This window comes from Podarcis muralis, chromosome 5 (genome assembly GCF_964188315.1).
Source record: "Podarcis muralis chromosome 5, rPodMur119.hap1.1, whole genome shotgun sequence".
NCBI classification, from domain to species: Eukaryota; Metazoa; Chordata; class Lepidosauria; order Squamata; family Lacertidae; genus Podarcis; species Podarcis muralis.
In genome coordinates, this window is record NC_135659.1 from 53,523,097 (window position 1) to 53,539,537 (window position 16,441).

The 16,441-nt window shown below is 44.0% G+C and overlaps 1 protein-coding gene across 5 annotated transcripts in view; it reads right to left on the minus strand.

The window, feature by feature from the left end:
- KCNC4 (potassium voltage-gated channel subfamily C member 4) overlaps positions 1–16,441 on the minus strand; it is a 53,899-nt gene that overhangs the window by 18,960 nt on the left and 18,498 nt on the right. The window contains exon 4 of one of the 5 annotated variants that reach the window (XM_028733842.2): positions 6,130–6,506. The exons of 1 other annotated variant lie outside the window; for it this stretch is intronic. In XM_028733842.2, the coding sequence (XP_028589675.2) occupies positions 6,481–6,506 (26 nt within the window). In that variant the 3' untranslated portion in view covers positions 6,130–6,480. Of the gene's footprint in view, positions 1–6,129; positions 7,288–16,441 lie in introns of those variants that run through there. 3 more of the 5 variants (XM_028733843.2, XM_028733844.2, XM_028733839.2) reach the window with 3 other exon arrangements.

A 16,441-nucleotide genomic window follows, 5' to 3' on the forward strand; every position in this document is an offset into this window, starting at 1 on the left:
CATCCCTCTTGGTAAGCAGCAGCAACCCATGGTGTTGGGGAGCTGGGAGGGCAGTGCAGCCCCACCCCCCACCTGCCACTACTGTGCAAATGTGTGTAGCAATGAGCCTAGTGTACAAAAGTAAAAATTACATGTGTTGCTCTGCTCACCACTGGCATGTGGGCCCCTGATTAGAATGTGATGCAGAAGGGCAGATTTTGGTTGAACATTAGTAGAAGCATCTTCACAGCAACAGCAGTTCAGCAATGGAAGTAATTGCCCAGAGGCTGGGTGGCCTCTCCCCCATAGGAAGTCTTGCAGCAGAGGTTGGACAGGCATGTGTGCATTTGAAGAATACGACCCCAGAATTTTCTCCTCTTCATGCCAAACTGAACTGATGGCATGATGTTTCCCCCATAAGGCAGCAGCAATCTAGACTTGGGTTTCAGTTTCTCTCTTTGATTCTTTGCCACAAGTTTGCGATTAGGCTACACAAATACTGTCTTTCAGTTCTGATTGGGGGGGGGGGGATATGTCTGAACTGTGGACTAGAAATAAAAAACAAAGTTGACATCTGTTTGGATTCAATCCCGTTAGATGACATTTTGGGTTGTTTTCCCAGATCAAAAGTCTTTGTCTCATCAGCTCTTTTGAGCCCCCTTTCAAAGTACTTTTCTTTACCAAAATGTTCTCATTATATTCAGCAACTACTCACAAGTTCAAAAAACCCAGGCATGCTGAGTGAAGATTCTATTTTGGGGTTTGTGAATTCATTCCATTGCTTTCTGCGCTTTCTTCTTTTCTCTTCCTCTGTGTCTGTCTCATGGCCTTTTATCTCCTCTCCTATGCTAGCTAGCTCCCATTACCTTTTAGGTTTCACCTATTTCCTCCCTTCTTTCTCCTAACAATTTCTGTAAAATTTGAACACTCTCAAAAGGCTGCTAATCCCTCTTCTGCCTAGTTTGCTTGTCCCCTTTCTTTCCCTGGGAATTGAATCAGTACTTTTGTCTGCTTAACAAATCTTTACACACTCCCCTTTGATATTGTCTAGGGGCAAATTTATTCCAAAAGACAATGAGCTGTCATTTGTCCTCTAGGGCTTTGTGGCATTGAGGGAACTTTTAAGGAAAACTGTCCCCAATCTTCATAAAGAAAATACCTACTTATACACACACTTAAATGAACATATACAAGAATCATGGGAGGCCTGGTCAACAGGGACAGAGCGCTATCCACATTTTGTTATGAGTTGTGTGGGTAGGCTGAATGCCTGGACCCCTTTGTAATTCCTGGATCTAGTGCATATTCAATTGCCAGAATAGACAGGTAAATCGCCTGGGAGATGAGCCATTAAAAAGTCAATGGGAAGGTAATGGGCCATTAAGAAAGCCAAATGGGAGGGGGCCCTGTCTCAACTCAGAGATAGTTTAGAAGACAAAAGAGAGTTTTGAAGTAAGTAGAATTTTAGAGTTGAGTTTAGGATTTGGCATTTTTGCATGATGTCTGGTACGTGTGACATTCTGTAAAAGTAAGCAAGCTGGAGAGAGAGTCTGAACCATGGCTGAGGTCAGTTTGAGTCCAATAGTGCAACTATGAGAGAAGCAAGACCCTCTTGGGATGTCAGTACTGTGAACCCCTCCACCGTAGGCTCAGGTTGTATATATGTGTAAAGAAACAACACCCCAGTCTCTGCTGTGCCTCATTTCCAAAGGAAACATGGACCCTGGGTAAGCGCCTGGAACCCCTGGAATCTCACACTGCTAGGATATTGGGGTGGTGTGTAACAGTATCTTTGCAAAGGAGAAGGGCGGGGAGAAAACCATAAAAAGTTGGGCCCCCGTCTAGTGACCCCTTGGCCTCGAGGGACCCCATTAGATGCTCCACCAGGCCCAGTAGTTACCAGCTGCTGCTGAAGAACATTGTGAATGCCTTCTGGCCCTTAAAGCCTGACTGGAATGCTTGATATTTTAGACACCGAATGCATATAGTTTGGGTACATCGAACCCGAACTTGAGGCTCTTGTTCCAGGAAGTAAGACCTGCAAATAAACTGAGCTGAAATATTTATTTGAGTATATAGAGGCATTATGCAGTGTATGGGGCATTCTCTGGAATTCTTTGTCTCAGTGTGGCCATCATAAGTGAGCCATTAAGCATGGTACATTAGAACCTTTTAGTATCATCACCATGTTTCATCTTGTAATGAGCACCCGCTCTATAAAAATATTTTCAGCACACACACAGGTCCCCCAAACAAATGCTTAGGCCCATCCCAAATCTAACCAAACACACACACACACACACACACACACACACACACACACACACAATATCAGTACCCCAGATATATGTGTTTGCCTAGTCCCATGGTTCATGTTGCAACCTAGCTTTTTGTTAACACCCCACTCTGCTAGCACCGTTGGCTCATCTATGTAAGAAGGAATTTAAGGCAAACCATTTGAATTCCACTCAGCACAAGCTTTCACTGTGTTTGACAGAAGCATTCCTAAGTGTTGGTAGAAGACAGTAAGTGTAAATGTATAAAGGAAGTAAAAAGAGTTTCCTTCCACTGCCAATCAAATTTGGCAGGCAGAGAGATTCGGAGAAGATTCAAATGACAGCTCCTAAGTCTATATGGAGATGTCATTGATGCACATACAATCTTGCTGGGCTATGAGATATTTACAGAGAGTTGAAAGTGATTCCCGATATCTTACCCTTTGGTGATGAAATTGCAAAAATGTGTTTCCTTTGCAGTGGTATCTGTCGAGAATAGTAAAATGTCATGTAGGGAGCTGGTGGACCATAGCCTCTGCAGAGCAACTCTTGGTGGCATAGCCAAGAGTGTTTTGGGTCACAACAGAGATCTGAATGTTCATGTTCTAGTTGAATCAAGGGACTTCTAGTCTTTGCACGAGCAATTACTTACAATTGACAACTTAAAGAAGGTTTGGATAGGTGAAAGGTAAAACAGAAATTTGAGGGTGGGGCGAGTAAGAAGAGGAAGGAGGAAGCCACAGGAAAGTTCAGGGAGCAGGTGGCATACAGGAGGGAGAGGTACAGGGAACCTGAAACAGTAAGACAAGAGCACAGTCTGTGGAGTTTTGGTGCAAAAGCACTGCTTATACAAAGCAGGGAGCTTTGATCAATTCAGTATTGTTTGAGGAATAGCAGCAAACAGTGACTGTCTTACAGGGATCATACATGGTACCCAGAATCAAGTTATTTTGGCACATGAAGCACAAACTCCCCCAAGCCTTTTCACCACCCCCTGGCAATAAAAAAACCATACAATCATAATAAATTAAGTAACCCTTTGACATCCAAAATCAGCATCTCGAGGCAGATGCCTCATTCTGCCCAATGCAAGCATATACATAAGTAAGCATGCACAGTTGCATTTTTAGCTGTATCCTTTGAGTCACTAACCTTGGTTAATAGTTTGATTCCTCCACCATTCTAATGTTCCTTTTATTTCACTGGTGTCAAGTTGGATTTGAATGCTGGATTGTGAGTTTCATGACAGATTCATTTAAGGAGCATTCTGTACTTAAATTGCTCTTTTGGCTTGTCCACACTGGAGTTTACTGTGTGTTTGAATTCCAATTTTTATAGTCCACATAACGTTACCCTCCAATGACATAATTCTTCCCTTGTAAATTTGGGGTTTACCTGATAGAGGTAATCTGATAAGTTATGGAGACTCAAGCTTCCAACCACTTCACTCAGGGTTGCAGATTATTTGTTTCATTCTTTTGGGGTGGGTGGATTAATTTTCACTTTATGCTATTCCCCTTTCCATGTCTGCTATTTCCTCATTGCTTCCATTATTTTTCTGGCTGTGCTTGGAATGATTTCCAGTGGGGTTTCTTTTCTCTCTCTTTTGATCCATCAGATTTGCACAAAACCAGAACATTGCACAAGCAAACGACATAAAAAAACTCCTATGCCAGAATCATATATTGGGCAGCAGTCTGAAAAATTGTGTGCTGAGAATTTACAGTTGCTTTCATTTCTTTTCTAACATGCTAGTAGGGGCACATCACAAGCTTGTGTGTGTGTTTCTTTGGATTCCTCAGATTTGCACAAAACTAGAAAACTGCACAAGCAAATCTATAATTTCCTGTGCACTTTTGCATACATCTTGGGTAGACTAGAAAGACAAAACAAGGTGCAAATGCATGCCCTGTCAGTACTTAATTGGCATAATGGAATCAACAAATCAGAAGGCGGATAGAAGCACAAAGGGGAATGCCTACTGGTATGAACAGGAAAGATTGAAGTTGCTCTTCAGTACTCATTCAAATACATGTGGGAATGGACTACATTGGTCTAAATTGCACGGGGGACAAGTGGATAAATTGCTAAATAATGCTCAAATGTGGACAAGCCCTCCAACTTACCTGCACTTAAACCAATGCCTTGGCCACTGAGGAAGCTGGTACCATGTACAGAGCAGCTCCCATATTTTTCTCAGGCATCGAAAGTTGCATCTGCTTATATTGATCAGCAGCAATTTTGGAAACAAGCCCTGCTGTATAATATCATTAGCACCCCAGCAATGCCTTCAATGTCATTATGGACCCAGCAGTGCAGCTTTCAGGCCATCCTGATTTACAAATGGCTTTTCCCCATCTCAGCGGGCACTATACAGTTTCTCTCTGTGCGTCAGAGAGTTTTTATCTGTAATTGAGGCTTGGCCATCAGCCACAAAGCTTGGATTGCTCAGGATTTGATGCTGTTTTTCTTTCCAGTTTAATTGAGGGCCTTGGCTTCAGATGAGCAGGGCTGGTGCCAGCAGCCAGAGAACCTTGGCAGCTCTCCAAGGTCCTTGGTCTCTAGGGCAGGGAGATACAATAAGGGCTGAACCCAGTCTGCTACTGTTGTTGCCAAAGATGGACCTCGGATCAGAGGTGAGGGACAGCTCAGTTCTGGCTCTTGTCTACAGCTTGTTGCCTTCCTGCCTGCAGCAGAGGATGAGAAGGATGCTGCTGCAGGAAAGCTGGAAAGACATTTCTCTCAGTCAAGGTCTGGCACTTGAGGTGAAAAACAGCAGCACACTCCGGAACTCGTGGATCTGGCAATCTCTCTGGCTACCAGCTGCATTCCTAGAACTACAGCACCCACTCACACTTTGTTAGGGTCCTCACCTTGATCCTCCTGACACTTCCTCACAGGGTCCTCTTGAGCTGGATCATCAAGGGTGCAACTGATGCTGAGAAGCAGCAGTTGTAGCCTTAGGATTTTTGCAGCTGGAGAAAAAGTGTGCCAGGGCGGGGGTGGCAGAACGCCCCCCTGTGTGTCTGTCTGTAAGATTAAAGGTAAAGGCAAGGAAAGAGTGCTCTCCTGTGAGATGTGTTACTGAAGCTACAGTTTCACCTCAGTTCATGGAAAGCAGGAGGGCTGGGTAGGGTTTGGGTTTAAAGCAACATTCCTCAGTTCCAGTCCCATTTCCTTGAACAGCCTCAGGCTTTGTGAGAGTTAAGCCACCTGGCTGAGACACTCTGCATTTAACACAAACAGAGCAAGCTCTCGTGCTGCATTGCAATCTGTGGGAGCTGGATCCAGGTTGCTGTGTATAAGGACTCCCCAGCTATGCAAACAATCTAGCGTAATAGTTTTGGCAAGGAAGAACTGCTAGAGTTATCGTGTGATGTAGAAACACGTAATTGTTGGGGGGTGGAATAGAAAAGGGGCATGTCTGTGCTTGGCCTCTTGTCTGAATCGCAACAACCTCAGCCCCATCGCCACCACCCTGCCTGGAACTTCTCAGGCCTCCATAGGGAGGCTGCCAGCTGACTTAGCCAATTCCACTGCTGCTGATAAACAGATAGCATGCGGTGACATCCTTGTGCAAGCCCTTTCAATTAAGCAAGGCTATGAAGTCGGGTTAACACATGAAGTGAGATGTGCAAAAGGGAGTTGGTGTGTGCCTTCACTTTTGCCACACTGCACTGATGCTGCAGGGTGCACTGCACTGATGCTGCAGGATGCAGAAGATGACCATGCCGTGGGCATCAGAGTCTTCTTGGCTAGATAATTACAGTCTATATCACTGGCACAGCAGCTCAGTAGAACTTCACTCTAACGGCTAGGTTGCTTGAACCTTCCCAGTAACCAAGAATAAGGCAACAGCAGGAATACCCAAAAGTTAGAATTCAGCTCCCACATCTCTTTATTAAGATTTTTAGGTACAGTTCGACAGGAAGAGGCATGTGTACAGCACAGGAGATAATAGTACTAAATACTGTCTGGGATGCAGTAGTAGCACTGAGGGGGAAACAACATAGCGACCTCTCCAGTTTAACAGTCCTGCCTTTTTCCTGTTATAATAGTCCACAAAGCTACTTTGTCAGGACTTCTCCTCTCAACATCTCGTGGGTTCCAGTTCCCAAACAATTCCACGAATATCATTTTTAGAAAGGGAACATTTCCATTGAAGAAGTCTGGCGCACATACGGCAGAGTCTAAAAAAACAAGAGCTGCAGACAATGCTTGGCACTTACATACTGAAGCATCTGCAGGAGCCTGCAAGAAAGTTATCTAAGATTAGCAACGTCCATCTATGACAAGGTCCAGGAACCATTTAAGTTACTACAGTGGAGCTCAGTAGCTATGCCAGCCAACAGGTCAGTTAACACAATAAAAGAGAGAGAGAGGATGCTGCTGCTGCTGATGGAAGAGAGTTCAGGTGCTGGTACAGGACGAGAGCCCATGATGACACTGGCAGTGTGGAGAAACCCTGGGATGCCTGTGACATGTTTTCACACATTGAATACATAGCAAGCAGGATTACAGCAAACAGGAAGGTCCTCCCAGCTTACATTCTCCCAGTTTACATTTCTAACAGGATAATTGCTCGAGCCAATCCCAGCTTCTAGTGACAGTCACTGAGGATTCAACAGTCCTGCAAAAACAAGCATTTTCAGATTCCGTCCCAGCAAAAGATTCCAAAAAGGGGAAAAAGAAAAGAAAAGGGGAAAAATAGTTTTCCAATCAATGCTTCGTGTATGCTTGTCTCTGTGTCCCATGACAAAAGCTTTCCTCGGAGCTGGTTAGACAGGAAGGCATCTTTTCAGCTCTTTTGATTTAAGAGACCTGGCACTGAAAACACTGTTAGATACTTTTTTTTCCTCCCATTGATTCCTAGACATGAATGGCTTATAAAAAAAACAAAAACATAGTAAGGGAGAAAATCAGAGCTGTGCGCTGGAGAATCCAGAGGTGCTTCAAAGGGAAGAGCGGTGGTGAGTCATTCGGCCTTCTAAAGGCTGGAGAAACTGCCCAGACAGCACATATGGTAGCTTGGCTGAGTCAGAGGGAGAAGACAAAAGCTCAGTGGAGACTGACAGCACCATGCCGAAGCAACCACAGAGAGGGTTAAAGCATTGTTACCCTACCTGTATGCCCCCGACCCTGGACAAATGCCTACTAACACCATATTATCATTGTATAGACAAGAAGTAGGACCTTCCAATGAATAAAAATTGTTTTCATAGTAGCATCTGTCCAAAGCCAGGACAGACTCCATGCTTCAGACCTCATGTAAGGATTTTGGAGCATGTATATTTCTGTACAAGTCACTAGTTCTGCACAGAGTGACTATTCTTGATGGAACTTCAGGAGAGTGTTGAATCAGCCTAGGTACTAGGCATGCATGCCGAAAGCTCATACCCTTTGATGCCTAAAAGGTGTGCATGGGACTGGGGGCGTTGTCTGAGTTTGATAACTCTGCTGTAGATATTAGGTATTAAAAAAGTAACATCAATAAATGCTCTTGAGCATTGCATTCTATACTCTGGTTAGGCTGTGATTTGCCCCCTGGACTGAGCCTACTAAAAATATGCAGGACAAAGAGCCTGAGATTATATCCTAGGCAGGTATCCCAATTATCCCAACTGAGGGGTCAGATTGCCCTTACTTTGAGTAGCAGAATATTTCAGCTTTACCCATCTGACTATTTCATTATACAATATTTCAAATTTTTTCACCTTGTTAACTATACAGAAAGGTCATGTATGAACAGAATCTCTCTCTCTCTCTCTCTCTCTCTCTCTCTCTCTCTCACACACACACACACACACACACACACACAACCCAGTTGAATGAAATGAAACTGGGGCTTAAGAGCTCCTGTAAATTGCAGCAGAGGCTGCTTGGGAAGTCAATTGGAAAGACACTTGTCAGTTACAATGCCTATATCAATCAATAATCACTGTTGGTCTAGTTTCTATACCATTGATTCAGGAGTTCAAGGAAGGAAGGAAGGAAGGAAGGAAGGAAGGAAGGAAGGAAGGAAGGAAGGAAGGAAGGAGAGAGAATTTATTTTAATTATAAATGTTTTGAAGCAGCTTATATTAGATATTAGCAGGACCTGGTCAGGTAGTAGAGCTGGATATATAAAGCAAAGGGACATCAATAGAACAGAATTGTCATGTTCTTTCAGAGTGCTGTTTTGGTAGGAATTTTGGAAACATTCTCATAGCTTTTTTATATTTAGAGTAAATGTTGAAACAATTCTGATATTTGACAATGCTCTAAACAAACAAAATGGAAATATTTTGCACATCTTTAGTAAAAGAGCCCGTTTGAGGCAACTATTTCTCATCATGTTTCAGGTACGAGAACTGAAAGTGAAAATGCTTAGAGCAAACAGCTCCTACCCTCCCTTTTCTGAATGACTGTGAACCAGACAGTAATAGATAGAATATGCCTCTTGCAGAGAATCTATTTGGATGAGAAGAAATTATTGCCTGGATTCCCCTCAATTTACAAGCCAGATACTTAGGTGTAGAGAAATGGAGTGGCTTGCCCAAGCTTTTATGGCATTCAGTCAATAATTAAATGCCAATATCTGGATTTTTCATCCACAGCCTTAATTGCCAGGCCGGTCTTTGCTTGGAATCCACTAATGGTTATCCTTCTGTTACTGATATCACAGCACAGTCAATTATGAGAAGAATAGCTTTCAGTGTGTTCATAACCCTTTTTACGGATGTAAGTGTGTGCCATTAACAGCTTTATAAGAGCTATCCAGCAAGCGCTGCTCTCCCCATTATTGCAGCTTTTTGCTGGGTAATGATTCTTCTGTTGAATTTTGCCTGTCATACTTCTTTTGGGAGGCATTAAGCAAAACCCGGGCGGAAGCGGCAATCGTGTGCATGAACATGAACATTAATGGAGCATCTTCTGCTTCAAGCTTTCATGGGCTTTTAATCTGGCCGTAGTCAGAAGTAGCTATGGGTAGATTCACACAAAGAATCACAGAACTGTAGAGCTGGAAGGGACCCTGAGGATCATTCAGTCCAACCCCCTGCAAGGCAGGAATATGCAGCTGTTCCATATGGGGATCGAACCTGCAACCTTGGTGTTATTAGCACCCTCTAACTAACTGAGCCATGCATCATTAATGTCACATCTCTTGAAGACTTAACACTCTCATTTGCATCTGGCTGTGTGAACTTCGTGGATCAAAAATTCTGATGTTTGTGATCTGACGTGTCTGCCACAGTGTTTCATTTGCAATGGCTGTTTCACACATAAAATGCACCGTGTGGTGTGCAGCCATCAAGGGATGAATGTGTGGACTTGCTGCAAGCTTATTGGGGCCTCTACCAGGAAAGAGACTTCCCGCACAATTCTGCTGTTGCTTATAAAAATGAAGGGGAACCTCTCCTCACTCAGCAAGACAAAGAGGCTCTTTTGGTACCTCAGCTGGCTATCTGGATTCATAGGTCTTGGTAGCCATGACAGCACTGATGCGAAGACTCAGTATTTGACATATCGAGACTCCAAAATACTAGGGCTGCTTCACACCCAATGTTTTCCCTACAACGGTAGAGTGAGGAAAGTGTGAATCAGAGATGAGGAAACTGTGACCCTCCAGACGGTGTTGGACTCCAACACCCATCAGTCCCAGCCAGCGTGGGCAATGGTGAGGGATGCTGGAAGTTGTACTCCAGTAACAACTGGAGGGCCACAGGTTTTCATGTGTGAAAAATGCACACATGTAGTTTTAGCCACAAGACTCCTGAAGGGGAGTGAAAGGCGGGATATCAAATCCAAACTCTTCTTCTTCTTCTTCTTCTGTTGCAAGATGCAAATTTCAGGCAAATGTACATGTAGCAAAAGAGACACTTGTGCAATTTCCACACACAATATTGTAGGTATCCCCCTCCTCCAGTCTGTTTATAAAAAAATGTAATAAAACCCTCACCCAAACAATTTGAAGGAAATACAAACACCGTTTAAGCTCCTGGAACCCCTGGAATCTTGCATTGCTCAGAGATTGGGGTAGCATGTAACAATATGCATTTTTGTACATATTCCTTGGCCAGAGAACTGCATTGCAAAATTCAGAGAAGTGCACATTTCAAAGGATGACTGCGCTTTGGTTTGCATGTTGCTTGTAAAGGCAAGGTAGGCTTGCCTTTAAATGTGAACTGAAATGTGATTTGCAAAAGCAAAGCAAAGCAAGCAGACCCAATCAAAGTCTGCAATGGCAGTTGCAATGGCACAAGTAATGTAACTTCAAAAGAAGAATAGCTACAGTAATTGGGAGGGTGGACAGCATAAGAAGAGTCTGGCTAGATCAGATCAAAGGCCTCCCTAGTCCAGCATCCTCTTTCCACAGTGGATGACCAGGTGCTTATGGGAAGCCCACAAACAAGACTCTCCAGCTCATGAACCCCAGCAACTGGCCTCTGATCCTGTTGGTAGTATACAACCATTTGACCAATAGCCTCATCCTCCATTAATTTGTCTGGTCTCCTTTTATAGCCAACCGGAGACGGTCCCTGTCATTGGGTTAGATCACTTACGCACAAGGTTTTCCCTGAATGCATGCATGCGTATGCACCAAATCTGAACCCACTTCCTGCTCTGAACTGATCCGGGAGAGTTTTCTATGTAGTGTAAGAATAACTCCATCACAAAGAACAGGCACTTCCTTCTTGGTATAGAAGTGTATTAACCTTCCCAACTAGCACGTCTTGTTTTATGGGCTTAAGATGCTTTCCCAGGTCAGCTCCTCTGGGACTGCTCTGCATTCAAACCTCAGTCACTTGACACATTTGTAGCTGATTGGTTGCAGGCAGCTGCATCCTGTTCCCAGGGATGGGTCAAGAGATCAGCAGTTGCACGGGTGAGCGTGGCCTTTCCCAAGGGATGAGATCTAATCCATCTAAATTAGCAGGGAAGGAAATACCTTTCGGGTTCAGTAGCCTGCACAAAGTTTGAAATTAGCAGGTTTAGCATAGCATGCCTAACAAACATCTCTCTTGCTCCCCTTCCTGATAAGTCTCAATAAAAGTAGGTGAACCTGAAGATCAATTTAGAGCTTTCAGACTAGCAAGACAGCGGTGAAGTGCTCTACCTGCAGACGCCACTTTTGCCATTTTTACTTTGTACATCAGCTAGTGGCGGAGTATTCAGGGCTCTCAGCTCAATTCAGGCAACTACGGTAAGTTTTCTCATGCCAGGAAAGGCTATTGAGGTTAAAAGCCGGTAAAGGCACAGGAGTCCCTGCCAAAATAAACAGAAGCAAACCCAAGGTGGATGGTCCCAGTAAAACTGAGTCACGTGTCTAAGACGTGATGGATTGTTGTGCACTGCCCAGTCCTGTGAAGACTGCACCACGCAGTGATGCCAAAGCAAGCAAAGACTACGGCAGCCAGATAGCTGAAAAGTAAACATTTATCTTTAAACTGATCAATCAACTAGAAGGCAAGGTAGCTGCAGATGCTGCTGGCTTTTGTTGGCCCTCCCCACTCCACAGCCTCCTATGGGGTATCCATGTAGCCCTGGTTGGTGCTGTAAGTGGGGTGGGGGAAGAGTGAAAGGTGACAAGGGGGGAACGTAAGATCAAGCACTGTCTTTCACTTGATCTGCACATTTAATGGTAATTGCTCGTTCTCTGGGTTGCAGCCTGGCAACCCCTCCAGGCCACATCTTGATCCCTTGAGTCTTTCTTCACCTTTGTGCATTGGTGTCAGGGGAAAACATTTCAGATAAATAAACTTAAAATTGCAGCCTTCACCAGAAGACAATGGTGAGGGAATGGGGTTTGTGTAATCCCTCTTTTGTGGCTTTAACTCTGCGCCTCTGGCCTTCCATTTTATTCCATGGAAGTTTCTTCTTAACTTGAAATTTTCCTCTCACTGTGTCTCTTTGGGGAGGCTCATTCTAGGGAACATTCTGCACTGCCGTTGTGTGGATATTACAGACAGACCCCACACGTTATGTGCTTGAGAAGGAGAGCAGGGCAGGGTGGGGAGCAAGACCTATTGATTTATCAACAGCAAGGAGGCTTCCAATAAGCCTCTTGGTATCTCACTCCCTAATTCTGGTTTTTGTTCTCACAGCAGCAGGGCTATTAGTCATGCTTTATATACCAAGTTGCATAATGCCAAGTCTAAAAATTGCATAGCAGAGCTGCATGTCAGTTCTAATAAGCGCTGCCTGAAACAATATTATCCTTGCTGATTAGGAATGCTTGGTCCACAGAGGATTTTCCATGTCAAATAGCAACAGGCTTGTCCTTGGTTCAAACAGAAATCAGATTCAGACCCCCGGCTATCTAACACCAGAAAGCCAATAACAGAAGCCACCTGGCTATGTAACGCCCAATTATGGCTCCTAAACCCACTTGGGTGCTCCCACTCTTTTGTTCAGTGCCAAAGACCCTGTGAAAACAACTATGAAAATATTTTCCACATATGTTTCAGTCCCAATGTCCTTTCCAGGTTTCCTGCAAGCACCTCATGCAAGCACAGAAGTGGAATGGTGAAGGAGAAGGCTCATTGGGGTAATTTAATTGGACTTCCTGCCTGACAAAGGCCACAGCTGTCTCATCAGTAACGAATAAGCTGCTTGTGACTGTGCTAAACCCCTGGTCCTCAGGGCAGACACACACACCTCATTTTACCCTTGACTGCTATATTAACAGATAATTGCAACTCATCTATGGGGAGCTAGAAGCCTGCATTTAAATGACACTAAGCAGCAATTTTCTACAAGTTGGCAAAAACCTATCAAGGAACATATGCAGCAGCCCAGCTCCACAAAATGTCAGACCACAAAACCACCACTGTGTATGCTGGCCTACCAGGGCCTTGATAAACTTTATAGGTTCCCCCTTCCTCCCTGCTTTCATTGCCTGTCTAGGACTGCAAAAGCAGAGGTGTTTTATGCACCCAACAGGCCACAATATAAAGCTGGAGGTCTGTGGTGGACTTTGGGGGTGGGAATTGTGAGTTGTGCAGAGGTGCTCTAATAAAACACAGCCGGCTGCTTCCTTTGTTGTCCTCCCTAACAGTTGAAATGTAAGCTTCTGGGGGAGCAGGGAATTTTCATTTTTGCTATGTTAATAGACTGCCCCATATAAAAACAAGATATAATGAAACTAAGGACTTTGTCCAAAGTAGCACTAAGAAAGACTCCCATCAGCGCAAGGATTTCTGCTTGTGCAACAGAACTTTGCCCTCTCTGCTGCCTCCATAGGTCTCCTAAATCTGTTTTGGGGTTCCCCAAACCCTCCGGTGCAGATCTATGGATGGGGCAGGGGGAAGAGGAGAGAAGTTCCATTGCACAAGGGAAAATCTTTGTACTGATGGAACACCTTAGTTGAATACCACTGAAAGTTGTATACCTCCCAGCCCCGATTTTTCAACTCACAGGTATGGCAGGTAGGAATGCAGCTAATAGAAATGAGGGTGTGTAAAAGTGCATAGGAGTTTGTTTATGCATGTTCAGCATTTAAAAACCCAGGGCACTAGACAGGAGCTTCAAGTTGCACTGATTTTTGTTTAAGTTCCAAAGTCAAGGGGATTTTCACTGAGCGGCACCCTTTTCTTTCCATGTTTCTGAGTTATGTCCAAATGGCAAAAAGTTCTGGCTAACCAGCTACCAAATGTTTCAATCCACAGGGTTGTCCACAGCATTGTTCATTTGGGCATCAGTTCTGTGCTACTGTACCCAGATGAAAGTGCAAGCAGCATGATCTAAATGCCTTGCCTCAACTGGGCATCTACAGAAGCATCTACATATCAAGAGCTGGAAGTCTGTACCGCCCCCACTGGTCACAGAGGAGACCCACAGTGTACAAGAGCAATGAGGGTGATGAGATGTGAAGCAGAATAAGGCTCCTGTATATAGATTATTTGGGTTTTATGCAGCCCTCGATGTTAAGCCATTCCTTTTGGATGAGCAAAAGATGGAAATGTAGAAACTAATAAAAAAGAAAACAAATTTCAGCAAGGGTAAAAAAAAAATTGCTGATTCAACTCAGTGGTGCTTTAAAAAACCTATTGAAAATATCCCAAATGGTGGTGTCATAACAAAACAGAAGGAATTAACAAAGCTGACAGTTGATTATTTAAATATGATTGGGCAAACTACACCTCCTACAATTATATTAAAATTAAATTAATCAAGGATGCTATTTCAGCTCCCACATCTGATCAGATTGGATTCTTGTGCACACCTGTGGTGAACCATTATTGCCCAATGGGTGAGAAAGCCCTGAGTGTACCTTTGATAGCATTTCAGCAAGTGCAACTTGACCTGCAGGGCTGAGAATAGTTGTGTCTGCTAAAATTCCCTCTTCTACATAACTGTTAAGGTTTCAAATGCCACGCCCTCCTTTGGATTTGATCACCTGTCCGTCAAATGCATTCTTGTGTGACTTCTGACTTGCAAAATTGGCCTTATTCCACATCGGGGTGCTATGCAGCTGAGCCGATTACAAATAATGATATTCTTCTCAGATACACCAGAGTGATGACAAGAAGCATGTATCATTTCTCTGATCAGCTGAATCCTATTTTATTTCTCTCCAATGAACAGAGTGTGCGGTATTAAGCATATTTACTGCATGACTCACAAAGTGTTGAGAACGGCAAGCTTAATAGGTAAATGAATACACTTAATTTTTAAAAATTGCACAAGTGCCAAGTATGCTGCTATGGAACAAGTGCCTGACAAACCTGCCGGATGTAAGCAGAGGATTATTCACTGGCGTAGTGCAGAGTTCATTCAGAGCTACTAAAGCACAGGAATTACAGGCTGATGGAAGTCTCTGCATTTTATCTTTCACCTTCCTCAAGTTTCAGAAACAGGAAGCTCAGCCACATCCGAGAATGATTTCCATTTGATGTTAAAGGGATGTGTGCAGCTAGAAAGCAGAAGCTGAGGAATCTACCAGCTCAGGCCATCTAGAAATCCTTGATCAGCCTGCACCAACGTGGTCCCCTCCAAATGCTTTGGACTAAAGCTCCCATAAGCCACAGCCAACATGTCCATGCTAACTGAGGTTGGTGGAAGTTGCAGTCCAAGACAACAGGATAACTCAGTTGGTTAGAGCATGTTGCTGACAATACCAAGGTTGCAGGTTCAGCCCCTGACTGCTGCATATTCCTGCATTGCAAGGTCTTGGACCTATATGATCCTCAGGCTCCCTTCCAGCTCTAGGATTGTATGAGATAGATAAGAGGCATCACGAGGGCAGCAGGTTTGACTACCATTGCAAGGCAGCAAAAACAGAGGCATCCCTTGTGCCACATTCTCACCTGTCTGCCCTGCTGGTTGTTTGTGTCTATCCTGTACCTTGCAATGGTAATAAGTATCAGCAGTATAATATTTGTGCATTTTGTTTGAGAGTAGGCAGGAGAGGAGGATGGGTAAAGAGACCAGTGGGGGAAGAGGGAGGGTGTAGAAAGAGGGGATGTGTAGCATGACAGAGCCCAGCCTCTTAGGCATTTCCATTTTACACAGCATAGATGGGAAGTAATAATCAGAATAAAAGGTTGGCAGCTCAATTTTTGTGCCTAAAGCTGTGTCCAAACAATAGCTCTCCATGGCATAAGTTCAGCTTTCATAAGCTAAACTGTTAGCGTGGGAAGCAAATGGAGCAGGTGTTTTGAAAAGACAGCTATCCTTTTTTAAAAAATAGGCTCACTTCAAATTGTATACCTTATGCTGGCATACACCAGCCACTGTCATTGTTACATCTCCACAAGCCTTTGGACCCAGTGGTGGGGGATTTGTGGCCCTCTAGATGCTGTGGACTCCAACTCCCATCAGCCTCAGCCAGTGTGGCCAACAATCAGGGATGACGGGAGTCGTAGTTCAACAACATCTGGAGGGACACAGGTTTCCCAGTTCTGCTTCAGACTGTGCTTGCAGTTGTGCTGTTTCCATGGTGTGACCTAGTTTTGAAATGGATGCCATCAAACTAACAAAACTAACAAAATGAATTTCAATAGGGACAAATGTCAGGTTCTGCACTTAGGCAGGAAGAACCAGCTGCACAAATACAAGATGAGGGACACCTTGCCAGTAGTACATGTGAAAGGGATCCAGGGGCCTTGGAAGACTACAAACTTAACACAAATCAACAATGTGATGCAGCAGCAGCAAAAACAAACAAACAAACAAAAACGAATGCTATTCTAGGATGCATCAAG